The sequence below is a fragment of the Anopheles cruzii genome, chromosome 2 (assembly GCF_943734635.1).
Source record: "Anopheles cruzii chromosome 2, idAnoCruzAS_RS32_06, whole genome shotgun sequence".
NCBI classification, from domain to species: Eukaryota; Metazoa; Arthropoda; class Insecta; order Diptera; family Culicidae; genus Anopheles; species Anopheles cruzii.
Genome location: NC_069144.1, coordinates 58,995,954 through 59,010,562, shown reverse-complemented (window position 1 = coordinate 59,010,562; position 14,609 = coordinate 58,995,954). Strand labels below are relative to the sequence as shown.

General features: G+C 51.6%; 1 protein-coding gene across 1 annotated transcript; it reads left to right on the top strand.

Annotated features, from left to right (window-relative positions):
* Positions 1–5,558: 5,558 nt before the first annotated feature.
* Positions 5,559–6,382, top strand: LOC128267286 (uncharacterized). Its single transcript, XM_053004092.1, has 2 exons — positions 5,559–5,840; positions 5,930–6,382. Exons 1-2 carry the CDS (start codon positions 5,574–5,576, stop codon positions 6,104–6,106), a joined length of 444 nt encoding a protein of 147 aa, XP_052860052.1. The 5' UTR covers positions 5,559–5,573; the 3' UTR covers positions 6,107–6,382.
* The last annotated feature ends 8,227 nt before the right edge of the window (positions 6,383–14,609 follow it).

Sequence of the window (14,609 nt, the reverse complement as noted above, 5' to 3'; positions counted from 1 at the left end):
GTGCCCCGCATTCACGTGGTAGTAGTGGCATCCCGAAAGTCATTGTGCGATGGGTCTCGCGTTACGCACCAGGCCATTATCAGCGCCATTCGCCCGACTGCCCGCCCGCCCGCCGGAACGGCCGGAACGTGATCAACATTTTATTCCCGTGTTCTCAGGGTGTCCTTCGCTGGTGTCCTTTATAGCCCGAACCGGATTTCTCTCTCGTTTTCTCGTGGTCACAACTCAGCAGCTGACGATGAGATGGTTGGTGTCGGAATTTTCTTTCATCTTTCTGCACCGGGGGTTTCTGTGCCGCCATTTTCGGAACGGAGGCCAACAACGGACTACGGAGCCCATCCACGCGCGCGTGTGTGTGTGTGTGTGGGGAGCCAGAACCGCCAGGAGAGTTCAAGGACGTCCCGCGTTTTCTTGCGCTCTCCAGTGTGCTTCTATCGGGGGCGGATTGTTTATTTTCTTGTCGAGTGGACCCAGGCTTAGCATTATTTTCTTATGACCCAGAACGGTCGTCGGGTCGGCCTCCGGGTGCACGTGGCCGGTTTGGTTCGTGAACTTTAGCGGCCGAGCCCCACCGGGCCTGGCAAGGTGTGGTTAAACACAGGGTATTTCTTTTCTCCACCCGGGACCGGATGCTGGGTTGAGTGCCTAGTTCTTGTCGGACATTTCTCAAACGACAAGCTGCGAGACTGGGGTGCCCTACCTATGACCTCGCCACCGTTCGCAGTCAATGATTTCGCAGTATTCGTACGGTCAAGCGGGACGAGTCTGTTTCTTCTACGGTCTGTCTATTTAGGATCCACCGTCTCGTTCACGTTGCCCTAAGTTCCGTTCCCTCTAATTTCGTGCCATTCTTCGAACACACATGTACGACCACCGGGCGATGACAGGTTACGGGCGAAACGAGATGAATGTATTTCCATTTTCCGTCACCCAAGCTGGCCCGAGGTTGACAGACAGCGGTGGTGGAGGATGCCCTTTAAGCCGCCAACGCCACAGACGTCCAATCACCTGGAAACGATTTTTTGCCCGGACGACAGTGGAGAGATCATTTTTCAAACCTCGTGTCCTCGTGGAGGTGTCCTCGTCGCTATCCGGGACCGAAGGTTCCGGTCCATCACCAGCGGGGCTGATAATTCGTGTAAATGATTTGGGCGGTAACGAATGTAACGTGATACCACCGGTCACACAGTTAGCGCACGGTGGCCCGGTGTTTGTACGTAATTAATGACCGATTCCTCGAATCGTGGTGTTTTGTTGTGCAACCGGACTCCGCCGGAGGGAACTCGTTTCAACAGGTGAAGTTGAAGGGCACTTTAATTGACCGGTGCCAGAGCGGGAGCGTTCGCATAATTTGAGGCTTCATCAACTGACCATCAGTTCAAATGTAAATGAAGAGCGATCTCAGATGTGGTTCGATTGATGTTCCGGTGACGAAGAACCGCATAGGGCGATGCGTGTAATTGCACGGCTGTATCAGGAATTTTTGTTGGCGTAAAAAATTACGTATGTTTCAGCTAACATGGAAATAAATTAAAACTATTGCATATTATCTTCTCAATGACAAGGAACATACGTTAACCGTTAACTCGTCTGTAAACGCAGCTTTAGGTGAGGTGTTCATTTTACAGTGTAAACAAACACCAAGCCAATGGCCTCCTGTGGCAGAGCAACGTTCTCCCGCTAAAGCGACAGAAACAGATGGCTGCTTTGATGTGCTCGTCCTCGCATGGTCGTTCTCACGGCTCGCCATTCTCACATCTTGCCCACCGCAGCGCGCATGTCCTTCGCTTTTCGCAAAGCAAAGCTCGCGCGAAATTCGAACTCACTCCGGATGGCCTTTACCTATATATACTATATTGGTACACTAACGCACGCCTGTGTGTTGGGCGATTGGCCAGCGCCAAAGCGGCACTCACCGACGACCCTCAGCTGGGGGCATTCACCACCACGCACCATATTTACTGTTTGTTTACATCCATCACTCTCCCGGGGGGGGAAGGAACTCATGGAAACTTTTCTCTCTCTCCGGTTCTCGAAGGGAGCGTCGTGAATGCTTCGTGAATGCCACCTACGCGCGCATTTCAATGCAATCGTTGGGGCGCACCGAGCACGTGATCAGACTGGTATCCTTACCGAATCGGGCGGGAGCATCACTGCGGTCACACTCTTTTCCCTGAGAAAAACCCCGGTTTCGAAGTGAGAGAGCATAAATTTATGCGTGCTCCCCGGTGTCTTTGTTGTGAACTGTCAAAAGCGCGAACTGGTGAAAGAGCGAGCGCTCAGTGAGTTCGCTTTCGGTGGGCCGAAGCCTGCTTCGACGACGACGACGACGACGACGACGATTTGCGCTTAGTCGAGATGTAGATTTGGTGCGGATCACAGGACTGCATTTACGACGACGGCCGCGGTTTGCGTTTTGTGTCCGAGGATTGCCACTCGTCGGTTGGCGCACTTTGATGCGCCGCTAGGTGTAGTGAGGTGAGCTAGTGGGTCCTGGGCCGAAACGTGCTTTGTGTTGGGGATTGGCTTCGGAAACCACTTCAAAAAGGAACACGTGAGTGAGAACACCTTTTTCGCACGCTGCCGCACCAGATGGAGGCGCATGGTGCTGCGTTCGCCGATGGAGATTTACATCAAAAGGGGGCTCGTGTTGTGGATCCGAAAGCACCTACGACTTTGGTTTTCGTTTCGTATTAAAGCATCGTCCGTCGGTTGCCGTTGGGTGTGCGTGTGTGTAATGAGCAGCTGGCAGCTGGAGTGACGCAATACGCAAACGGCGCGGGGACTACAGTTGGTCGATTCTGTGTTTTTATTCCTTCCAAAGGATGTGTGACATTGAAAATCGGTGAAGTGAAAATTGGGTCGCCAAGGCCAATCGACAGCTCGGTTGTGGTTGGAACAAATTAATATCATTGCACAATCCGGCACACCGTTTCCGGTGGCACGAAAACTTCGTCCAACTTCCGCGTACGGTGAAGCCAACCAAGTGTATTCCCTTCTCGGTTTGCTATTGTTGTGTGTGAGCGCGTGATGCGCCTGTACGTGTGCAAGTCGAGTTTACTGGTGTTGGTGAGGCGCTAGTGCAGTGTGAGGTGACCTTGAACTGGTTTTCACCCGAGGACCCGTCACGAACCTTGCGCTGCACTCGAGGAGGAAAGTGCATTCGCGTCGCGTACGCCGAATATGTGTTGTGTTGTTTGGGTTTTTGCCGCAGTACGACGGCGTGGCGCGCATTGTTGATGTTCCCTCCCCATTGTGCCACTGACCGAAAGGAAAACGAAGGGTTGCAAACGAGTGTGACGGGGCTGAGGTTTACCGAAATTAAAAGGACAGCCCCGCGGAATGGGCTTGATGGCTGGACACGCCAGTGTTGAGGTTTGGCCGCACTATACCCGGACTGTGATTAACGTGGGTCCAGTACTCACGGGCTGACCCGACTAAAGTTTGAGCTCGTTCCAAACAGTTTTCAAAAGTGTCATTAAGTGGTTTGCTGGCAGCGGGCGGAACACGGTCCACGCGCGCAAAGTACAGAGGCAGACGCCAGCAAACTGCCGCGAAAGCCATATGCGGCTCATGATTATGATGGATGATCCGCGGCACAGACGCCGAATCTGCGGGCCTGGAACTGGACGGAAGAGGCTTGCTTTTTGCTGTCTCGAGCTCATTTCCGAAGCGCGGAGTTAAAGTGATGTTGACTCGCAGACGATGAATAAATAAAATTAAAAGATGAGAAAGCCGAGCCCCATGCTTGACAAGCCGCAGCATACTAGTTCCCGAAGAGTATCCACCGAATGGTCAGTTGGATAAATTAATTGCACAACGGCTAGGGGAGGCGTTCGCGGGCACCAAGCGCCGGACTCCGCTACTAATGAGTCTCCGGAGAAGCGCATAAATGAGCAAAAAAGCCCTGACCGGGCACCGGGAAAGTTACAGCTGCAGTTGCAAAATGGTGCAACAGAACTGGACGGTCCGTTTGCTTACATCCGTCAAGTTGCGGCCCGCGGAAAACTGTTTCGCCTGCAGTCGACAGCCGTTTTTCCAGCCCCGTTTCCTTTTGCACATTTAATTTTCTGCTCATTTCTGGTCGGATTGCTGAGCGGTCGGGTTTGGCCAGTGCAGAAGGCTGTAGTGCAAACTTGTGGATGGTATGATGGTATTTGGTTGGCAAGTAATGAGTCCGAGACTAGGAGCAGTACGGCAATCAAACGGCATTCAGTTTAGTGACGAACTGAGCAAACTTTTTGAGTAACTGAATCCCGATCCCCGCATTCGAATTCCGTAATCCGTAATTCTATCCCGTTTGAGGCACTTATTTAATAAAATGTAAATCTAGATCTCGGAACTCGGGGGAATGATCGATGCCCCCAAGAGATTGGAAAGCATTCCTTTCCCAAATTGGATAATTGTTCTGCCGTCGTCGTCACAATTTATGATTACCATACCATATTTACCTCGGAACACTTCCTCGGGACGCCTCCAGAAATGAGACGAAATTATGCTTTTAAGTGCTTTGCATACCAAAACCAGCCGCCCAGCATCGGGCGACCATTTCTCCCTTCAAGTATGTAAAGATCCGCTGAGGCTGAGCGCTGAGGCTGATGAGTGGTGGCCGCTGTGGTATTTCCTTCTTTTGGTTTTCGCCAAAGAAGCCCTCAGTCAGTCATCTGTGACTCGCTCGCTCGCGACAACGCCGGAGGATGTCTGAACAGCCAGCCTACAGACGCGCGAGTGCGCCATGCCGTCACCAGCGCGCGACCTTAAGCTAATTAGCATAAATCGGTAGCATAAATAATGATGACTTAAATCGTTCTTAAGGCGCTCAGCTGCATTCGGGCGCCAGAATTGGATTGGGCATTCGTGGTTGACTCGCCCCAATTCCCTCGTTCGTTTCTTACTAATAGCGTCGGTATCTTACAATCATTGGATTATGGAAAGCTTTCGCTTTAAGTTCGGCCGCATAAATCGACCGTCGGCATGTTCTTAAAGTGAAAGCTTCAACCTTTTTTTCTCCAAAAATTTTGACTGATCATTTCCTATTCCGCAGGTTCCACAGAGTGTGTTTAATGAGAATGCTGGAAAGGTTATAAGTGGAAGTGTTGATAGTATTTTATCGTGACAAGGCCCTGGTGCCTGGTGTTTCGAGTGTGTTCTAGATAAGTGTTTCGCCGCGTATCGTGTTATTTAGTGAAGAGTTAATTATTGATAATAGCAACAAGTGAGCGTGTGATCAAAGCCCATCGATATCGAGGGGGAAATTCGCAGCAAATTAGGAACAGCGCACAGTGAGAACCCGATACAGGTGAGATCTAATTTTTATACATTGACCACCGAGCAACCATCGATTACTTTGTCACCACAATGTGTCCACCAGGGGTTTAAGTTTACACTTGTGCCGTCACGTTTGGTGGTGGCGTGCCAAAGAAAGCAAACGGATGTAAATTCCCTTACTGTCACCCTCTGCTTGACCGGATCTGGTGCTATCGGTTCGAGTGGGTCGCGAGAGATAGCGTCACGAGATAGTTCGGACGAGTTCGAGTGGCCAGCCAGCTGTGACTCACTAACTGGCCGGCTATATGAAGGCCTTCACAATCGACCGTGTGGTTCAGTTTTCGCGCAAACACCATCGGGGCAGTGTAATCATTCTTCATCACACGACAATGAAGACGATCGCGAGCGGCCTGGTGCTGTTTCTGAGCCTTTCGGTGGTGCTCATCCTAGCCGACAGCCGCCAGTGGGGCCGCCGTGTGGCCGGCGATCGACGCCTAGATTATGCGGTCGTCGTGAACAACTCCCTTCCGGTGCCGCAGAAAAGTAGCGTCCACCAGTACAGGCCAGCTCCGGTAGGCGACGGGTCGACCCGAAATTGAATTGAACCCAAAGTTGGGATTAGAAAAGTTCGGTCCGCTAACTTCATTTCGCCCGCACGCAGGGAGCCTTCCGGCCACCGAACATCACGGCCATATACGCGCGAGACAACGTGCCGGCCGGGCGCGGTGGCACGGCGGCAATTGTTTCCGGCGGAATAAATCAAACCAATGTCACCCTGAAGCTCACCTCTCAACCGTATCAGCGGTTCAACTTCACGATCGAGATTTATGGCAAGTAACCGGTGGGGAGCCGGTGAAGTGTCCCCCACCTGCATCGCCCTAACGCCAGGGAAGAACACAGAACCGTTCAAGGATACCGTTCCATTCCGCTGACTGGCTGGTTGGGTGAACGCCAGCAGCTAGCCAACCCCGAAAAAGGATTGTTTTTGTTTGTTTCGCGACGGAACGGACTGAGCCAGTTCTTCCGTTTGTGTGTCTGTGTGTGTGTGTTAAAGGAAACGAATGCTTGAAAAACTACAAAAGAAACACGTGGAGTAGATTCCGGCCAAAAGTAAGTCTCTCTCGCTCGCTTTCTTTCCGGGCGGAGATCCGGCCCTACTTCGAGAAAGACAAATGAGAAAATAATTGATAATCGGAAAGAAAAGGGGAAAACCCTGGTCCAGGCCCCCACCAGACCAGACCAGAAGGGGGCCATAAATCAATTTCGTGTGTGTAGACGGATGATGGATGAAAAATAGAACCATCTGGCCGGAGACTAATCCGGAATCTCGGGGTGGCGCACAGTCTCTTTCTTCGCGTGTGTTTTTAAACTCAAAATGCCAGACAAGTCCTTGCCCCGGCGGACGGTTATTTGTTTGCCCCGGGAATCGATCATATTACCGAGCTGCTGCACACATTCGTCAAACCTTTTTGGGACTGATCGGGCCTCAATCCGTTTTCAATTTCCTTCGCCCGGAAGCTGTTGTTTTCTGTCCACCCGTTGCGGGTCCCTAATGCACATTTCATCCCCATCACCCGAATTTCGGGGCGGATTCGCGTACATTGATTTCCATATTGCATAACGCGCAGTCAAAGGATAAAGAACGCCGTTTGACGATTTTTAAATGTGTTCCCAGAGAGCACGTGGCACGCGAGTGGGTGAATTCGTAAAGGACACAAGCAGCTAACCTTTCGCACTCGCAAAGGTCGATTTCGGCGAACGGAGCACACGGCTCGGTTCGGATGAAATCTGAGGCGCTCCAAATGGCATCTTCTTCGAATCCGGGCTTCGAATGGCCGGCTTCCCACGTCACGTCAGCGTGGGAACCGTATTTGCCTACGGTAAGTGAGCTACCCACGGGGTGGAATCCAGCGCACCGCGGCGGAGTCTGTTTTTTATTTGTGTGTGATTATCGAATTCTCCTACGCAACACACCGACCCATGGATGGCGCGGACTCTTCGACTTAACGCCTTACAAACTGAGCGGCTTTGTGAAACATTACTTTTAATGTCCATCGTTATTGTTAGCCTATTGTGAAGGCCGATTCCGACGGGCCGTGGGGGATTATTTCATCGTGCGGCACACCACACACGTGGTTCCGATTGGCATACCGTCCGTGGTGGCTTCTACAAATTGTTTTCTCCGTTTAAGAAGAATGGGCCCATTCCGGGTGGATTCTGCGCCTTTGTTTCCGAACGCTGCATAGAAGCGGACCGAATTTTTTAGAGCGACTAATATTTTCCATCCCAAAACCTGACTGACGTTGATTTAACGTTCGCAGCGCAATATTTTCAGCGCCACACACACACGTGACAGGCCCCAAAACTCGGCCTCGGCTCTCGCATGATTGAATGTCAAACGCAACGACAACGAACGACGATGATGATGATGATGGGACACGTTTGTCATACGTTTACTGCAGCTCCATTTCCGGCCGCAGGGCCCGCCGTTTATCTTCGTCAGCTTTCGTTGACTTTGCGGGGCTTTTGTGGCGCAACCGAAACCGCAGGATGTTTGCTGTCAGTCGGTGTGCGTATTTTTACATTTTTAACTCAAACGCGTATTTCTTTTCGTGCGATCCGTTCCGTTCGTTCGTCCCCGAATTTAATTTCCTCTCTACCCGACGACGACGACGACGACGGACTCAATAATATCCGGAGGGGCAAATTGTGGGTCCTTATCGTTCCGTTTCCATCGCCCGACGTGTAATCGAATGCAGCCGAATTAACATCGATTTCGGCTTCCGGGCTTCGGCTTCTGTGAGAGACCCGCTGGAAGTAACTTCCGTTGGCACCGAGATCACTGTTCCGATTTGGGCGGGGTGAGTTTAGAAATGGTGGACCAGAATCGAGGACATTTCAACACACGTTTCAAACCACCCCCCGGTGGCGTCACCTTCCAGCGGATGGTGATGTAATAAATCGTCCATTGCTGAACCGTGTGCTGTGTTTAATACTGAACGGTTCTGTTGAATATGTTTCACTCGCCGGCAAATGGTGGCCGTGTGCTGGTTTCCACGAAAAGGACCGAGTGCATTCCGATCTCGAAAGGGATGAATCATCCCCGGAGAGCACGCTGTGTCGGTGTGCCACTTTTCCTTATCATTTCCCGCGCCAGGATTCTTTTTCCTGTGCGAACGTCGACGATACAAAACATTATTTCACCGAAGAATGTGAAACATTGTGCAGGCAACCGGGCTTCGCGGGGTTGGAACCCGGGGCCGGAAAGTATATTGACATTCCGGCCAGCCGGCGGCGATGCCTTTCTGCTGTTTCGATCGCTTGCGATCTAGCAAACTGTTGCCTTTACAAAATACTTGACGCTGCTTCAACACGTTTGCCTCGTGGCCAACCTTTTTGAGGGGTTTCGAGGATTGAGGATTGTTTGCCTTTTACGGTTCCTCCACACATTTGTGGCCGGTTTTCAGGACACTCTTTAGAAGATTAGTTTTAAATTAAAATTTACGATTTCCGCATTAACTCGAAACTTCAAAGTCAATAAAACCAGACCCCAGACCAGAACACTATCGAATGCGCCCGAACTGTGTTCAATCGGCTTACGACAAATTCGTTTCCGTCCGGTTTACGCCTTCCGCGGTCACACTCCGATTTCGGGGTGTTGTCTTCACGTTTTACAACGGAGCCTTCCGAGTGCCTCGAATACTGGGGATTTTAACGTCTGTTTGTCACCGACCAACTGACTGGTTCCGACCCCTTTTTGCCCGGACCCGGCGTCTGTTCCGGTCGTAACCTACCCCACACGGAAAGCAGTGCCCTTTAGAGGGGCCAGGCCACGATGCTGAAAGCTGGGCAATGTATTAAATGCTGGCACGGCATAATACGCCCGAAACACGTAAGCCCTGTTGGCCGTAAAAATCGACTTCTAGTGTCGCCCCGTCCCCCGGTTCCTCGGCCTCGGCTCGCCGGCGGGGTGAGGAAATAATTATGGTATCGGAGTGGGGCACATAGGCACACCACCAACACCGTCACCATCGGAACCGGAACGGATGTGATCCGCCTTTTTTATGACACTGAAAAGCCGAAAGAAAATGGTCACCCGGCAAATGGTCGTGGCAAAAGCGGAACCCATTTTGCGGCCATCGTAAAGTGGAATGAAATGTAGCTGTTTGCTGTTGCCGCACACACGGAACGGAACTCGGGTGGGGTTCAAAAATCATGGATAAAAGCCGCCCCAATCTGTATGCCAGCCACCATCGTCATCGCCCATCGTGCTCGTAGTCACGAGAATCGCATGGTGGACAAAAATTATGCCTTTTTTTGTGCTAATTTGCCTGCCGGCGGTGGCCCGGACGGTTGGTTTTTATCGTTCCAGCGAGCTGCTGTCCGTGTTTCGTTTGTTTGGAGATATTAATTAGTTCGCCATGAGTATGAGTTGTTTTATTTACAAAATGGCCCCCTGCCTGGCTGTGAATGAGATAAAATTATAAAAATATTGCGAGAAGCAACGAACTTCGATTCTTCGAAGCTAAAAAGATAATAAAAGGACAATTAGACGCTCCGACCGGTGTGAAGAAGGGCGCCCCCCGGCGGATCGTGACCCCATTCAGCCTCGAAAATCATGCGTCAACATTTCACGAGAGATATCTCCATTATTTGGCCAGGGCGAACCGGGAAAACCCGGGCGGCGGACGGGAACCAGGGGGAAATCCCCAACCAGCGATGGATGTCCGCATCCGCGTCATCGATTTTTGCTGGTCGGAAAAGTCCCGGTCCCGTCCCGAGATGAATAAAACGTCCCATTTCGGAAATCGGCTGTCCGTTTAACGGTGGCTACGTGACGGGGGGGGATTCACGGAACTGGAGCGGACGGGGCCTTTTTGGCCAGGCGCGCGCTTTTGCGTGCTGTTCATTGAACCCGAACGAACGAACCCGCAGCGGGATTTAGGAGAGGCTTTCTTTTCACGCATCTTGACGGATTTCCATCCCGGGGACGGCTTTGCGTTTCGAGCGAGGACTGAGAGAGAAAAGTGGCTCCTGGAGAGACAAAAACAGGGAGAGAAATGGTGGCTCAGATGGTATTCAAAGTTTTTCTTACGGCCCACGGTGTTAATTCTCGTCCCACGACAGCAAGACACATTAACATCCGGCGACGACGGGCGTATCCGTTTAACCATCGCGTCAGCGCGCGACAGCAGATCGAGGCCTCCCTTCCGCTCGGCTTCCGGTGGGCAGGATTCATTTTCATTCCATTCATCGGCAGCCGTCTCGAGCAGCGGCAGTGGCTCCCATAATGGGCTGATGATGACGACGACGGGAAACGTGAAAAGAAAAAGGATGTCACATCCTTGGCGCAAAAGCCGCCAGAGCCCCGCCCGATGCCAGAGCCTGGTTCGCCCACGTGTCCTATTATTTCCTGTTCCGCTTTTCATTTTTGCCGTGCGGACCGCACGGGCTCTTCCTTATCACTTAACGGAACATTATGCGCACCTTTGCCAGCGCCACCAGCGAAGCAGCGAAGAATTTAAAGGTTAGCGAAAGGCAAAGTTTTGACTTGTGGCAAACATCTCCATTACGGTTCCAGGTTCCGGAATAGGATCGACACTGGTTTCGCAAGGTTTAATAGGCCCCGCACGTGAGACTGTCGCCGACAGAAAATGTGGCAAGAAAATGTGAATTTCGCATTTAATTTACCTAACAAGCCACCGAAGCCACCGAGTTCGCGGAGCAAATGGGAAACGGAAATACGAGCCATCGCGCGACGGAAGACGAGGCGGTGAACGTTCTTCGTAAGGGGGCCAACGAGACGACCGACGGCGAGATTTGCGAAAAGTTGAATCCAATTTAAATTCCAGCTTCTCGGCGTGATACTCTTTAGCGAATGTTCCTGAGCCCACAGCTGTTTGCGGCAGCCTTGGCCACCGAGAGAGAGCCACCGTGGCGTTTGAGTGGGGCCAATTTCTTACAATTTCTTACGGAAGAAAAAGAAAGTTCTCATCGAGGCGCTCCGTATCTTGAGTTTTAATTTTCCCAGCAACTCCTAAGCCAAGCCGACACGATGCAAAGGATACTGTGATGAAGCCCGCAAACTCGGCTCGGTTTGGTGTGTGTGTGGTAAGCTTAGAGCGCACATTAATTGAAACGCTTTCTTTTTATTCGGGCTCCAAGAAAGTTGGATTGCCGTGTCCTTCGAACGGGCAAAAATATCTGGATTCAAATAAATAAACGCGCCAGGGCGCAGGCGACCTGAATCAACAATTTTTCGCCGGCCAAGATTAATGCGTGGAAAACATGTTTTGCCCAGCCAACGGTCTCCAGCATGTCCGCGTCAGCATGTTGCCTAAAAGTTTCTCCAATCCACTCGCTCGAGCTCGACACGCCCTCGTGGTGGCCATACTTTTATCAATAACCGAAACACTTTCCTCCTTCCGGCACAGCGACGCCGCGACGCGTATCAAAAATTCATCTCGCCGTTATCACGCCAAGAAGCACAAGATTCACGAGCCACCGGGCGGCTCCATCCGAGGAGGCGTGAGGAGGGAAAAGTATCGACAAAAGAGTGGATAACAAACAAGACTAATGTGGCGGGCAGATGGAAGATAAAAAAACGTATGCTAAAAGTACAACATACGGCGGGGAGAGAAAGCGAGTCTAATCCACCATCAATCGTTTGGCCATTTTTATTCAAATGAACCCAGTGTTGGCACGAGCAGAAAAAGTGATTCAAAGTGAGACACGATGCATTCAAAACCATCATAACGGAGCGAAAGAGCGATGCCATGGATCACGTGTGTTGCTAGGATACTTGGTTGCCGTGTCGAGTGAGCGTTTTTAACTCGACTCTGAAACATACATTCGGATAACAATAAAATCTTCTCATTGATTAAAGAGGGACGCGAAGTGAGTGTCCCTCCATTTCGGAAGCAGTTTGTGGCACTTTGTTATTACGAATTTCTCTCACCCATTGGTTGGCTCGGATTAAAGGAACGAACGAACCCTATTCCCGGTTTAACTCCGCAGTCGGAGTCGGTCGAACGATGCTCACAGATAGTAGCAGGCTGCGACGCCATCTTTTATCTGCCACTTTTATCTAACCGGACCGAAGGCGAGTGAGCCCCATCGCGTACGAATGCAGGCTGCCGTTGGGCCTGAGGCTTATTTTCGGGGCGGAAAAACGGCCCCAGACGGGGGCCCCGTTGTAATCAGGTACTTTGGCACGTTTCGGCAGCGTTTAAACGAGCACGAGCCTTGCCCGTATGATGATATAAACGTTTCCTAGCGGCCCCACCGCCCCAACCGCCAGCGGTCACGCCTCACGTACGACCGGTCGGCTGGCGGGGCCGATGGCGATGATGGGTTTATGCGGACAAATCTTTGCGGACCAACTTGCGGGGCCGGTTCGGTTTCGCCGAAAGAAGAAAGCTCGCTCCGGTCGTTGGCGGTTCGTTCGTTCGTTTGGTTGGTTGGTCGGGTCCATGTAAAGGAGAATTTACGTTTTCCGCATGCGGCAAATATGATTGCGGTACTCCCGGGGGCCTAGCAGATGGCAGAAAGATGAGCTGGACCTGGAGAGATAGGAGAAAGAGTCCCTGAGTTGCTCATTATAATTTTTGGTCCAGCAGGATCGTGATCGTAATTCACGGAAAACCAAAGATAGCGGCTTCTACGATTCCGGCAATGACTGCAGGAGTTATGACAGCCCACGTAACAGGGCTGCCCACGTAACGGATGCTGCTTCCTTTTGATTATGGCATTCAAACCCACTCGTTTTAAGAATCGGACCACAGGCCGGCAATTAGCTACGCCATAAAAGCCTTACGCCTTAAAGCTCAAGGAAATGAGACTTTAAAGTAAACTACGGGCTACGAAAGATGTTCATGGAGCAATAAGTCAAGGCAGGAGTAAAAAATAGCTGACCCAGCTATTATTGTTGAATTAACATCCATTGCACTCTGGCCATACTGGCCGATGGTTGGCGCATTTTTAATTTTGACTGATGAATCGTGTTAAATCATCATGCCCGTTCCGTTGTCTCGTCGCAAAAAGAGCAACGCCCAGATTGCTATCCAAACACTGTCCCCCGGGGTGGCTATTTCTTCGTCCGTCCACTTACGCTCTCTGCAAACAGATATCATATTAATCCAACACCAAGCCAATGGGAGGATCGAGCGACGGAGCGAGGGAAAGCAAAACCGATTGGCAAAATCGGAAAAAGCCCCAAGCATCCCGTGGACATAAAACCCAGACGTACTCGCAGCAGCACCGGTTACAGAGGCTCACCCGTCGGTCGGGGACAGGTTCTCCCGGAGAGGAAGGAAGGTTAATTGCATTTTGTGATTGCTTCCAGCATCCATCCACCTGGGACCGGCTTGGTCGGCCTCGCGCAGATGACTTCCTGGGCTCGCCTTTTTGTGTCTCCGCCCGGCGTCCGGAGAGGTTGGCTTTTGCGTGGCACCTTTCGTGGCAGGCCGGTCGTCCTGGCCGGGCCTGGCCTGGCCGTAAGGTAGTGGTTCATTATGGTTATCGATCCTTATTGTTTCCTCAGTGGCGCTCACGCTTAGGTACGGGTCCGGCGGCCTTTGCCGGACTTTGCCCGGCCATTCGCTGGGCCGTGCGTAGCTCATAATTTATGGGGAAACATCGTGGCCACACTTTGCACTCTTTGCGCAGGGCGCACGCAGGGATTCGGTGGCAAAAAGTTCGGGCCCAAGCGGTCACAACGCGTGCGTTGAGTGGCTTTCAGCTTTATCTCAATTATCTTCCGGAGGGTTTTCGCGACAAGCAGAACCAGCTGATGCCAGCCGAACGGACCGTACCGGACTCGGATGTCACACTTTGCCGGGCCAAACACTTCTCAGGAACCAAGGGGATCTTTCGATCCACGCCGATGTTAATGCCATTAGCATCTTTCCAACCAATTTGCAGCGTCGGCGTCGTCGTCACACAATCGGTCGGGACATTCGTGTTATCTGTCCCCGGGGCGGGCGTCCCGGGTAATGAAGAAGACGGTCTCTGTCTTTCAACCGCCCCCGGACCATAACGGGCCCGATTTACGGCAGAGTGTCGCTTCTTGTCACTACTTCCGGTCACCATCCGGAGTCGGAGAGGTATTGTTGAACCTCGATGGGTCCTTCCACGTGGGAGCCCCGGATAGTCGCATTTAATCAGTGAAATGGCCATCCCATTTTCGCGATCGCCCTGAGGCTGCAATTAATGAAGCCGCCTTTTACGGGCGCGCAAAGTCACGTGCTCCAATTTGCATAAGCTATTTGCAGTTAAAACAAAATAAAGCGAAACATTATCGCCGATTCGCTTTTGGGAAAACAAATTACTTAAATTGAGCA

Bases quoted from the DNA above. Each gene is read 5' to 3' on its own strand.
- LOC128267286 (XM_053004092.1), top strand. From the start codon at position 5,574: ATGAAGGCCTTCACAATCGACCGTGTGGTTCAGTTTTCGCGCAAACAC. The intron at 5,841-5,929 runs GTAGGCGACGGG...GCCCGCACGCAG, and splicing joins ACCAGTACAGGCCAGCTCCG to GGAGCCTTCCGGCCACCGAA.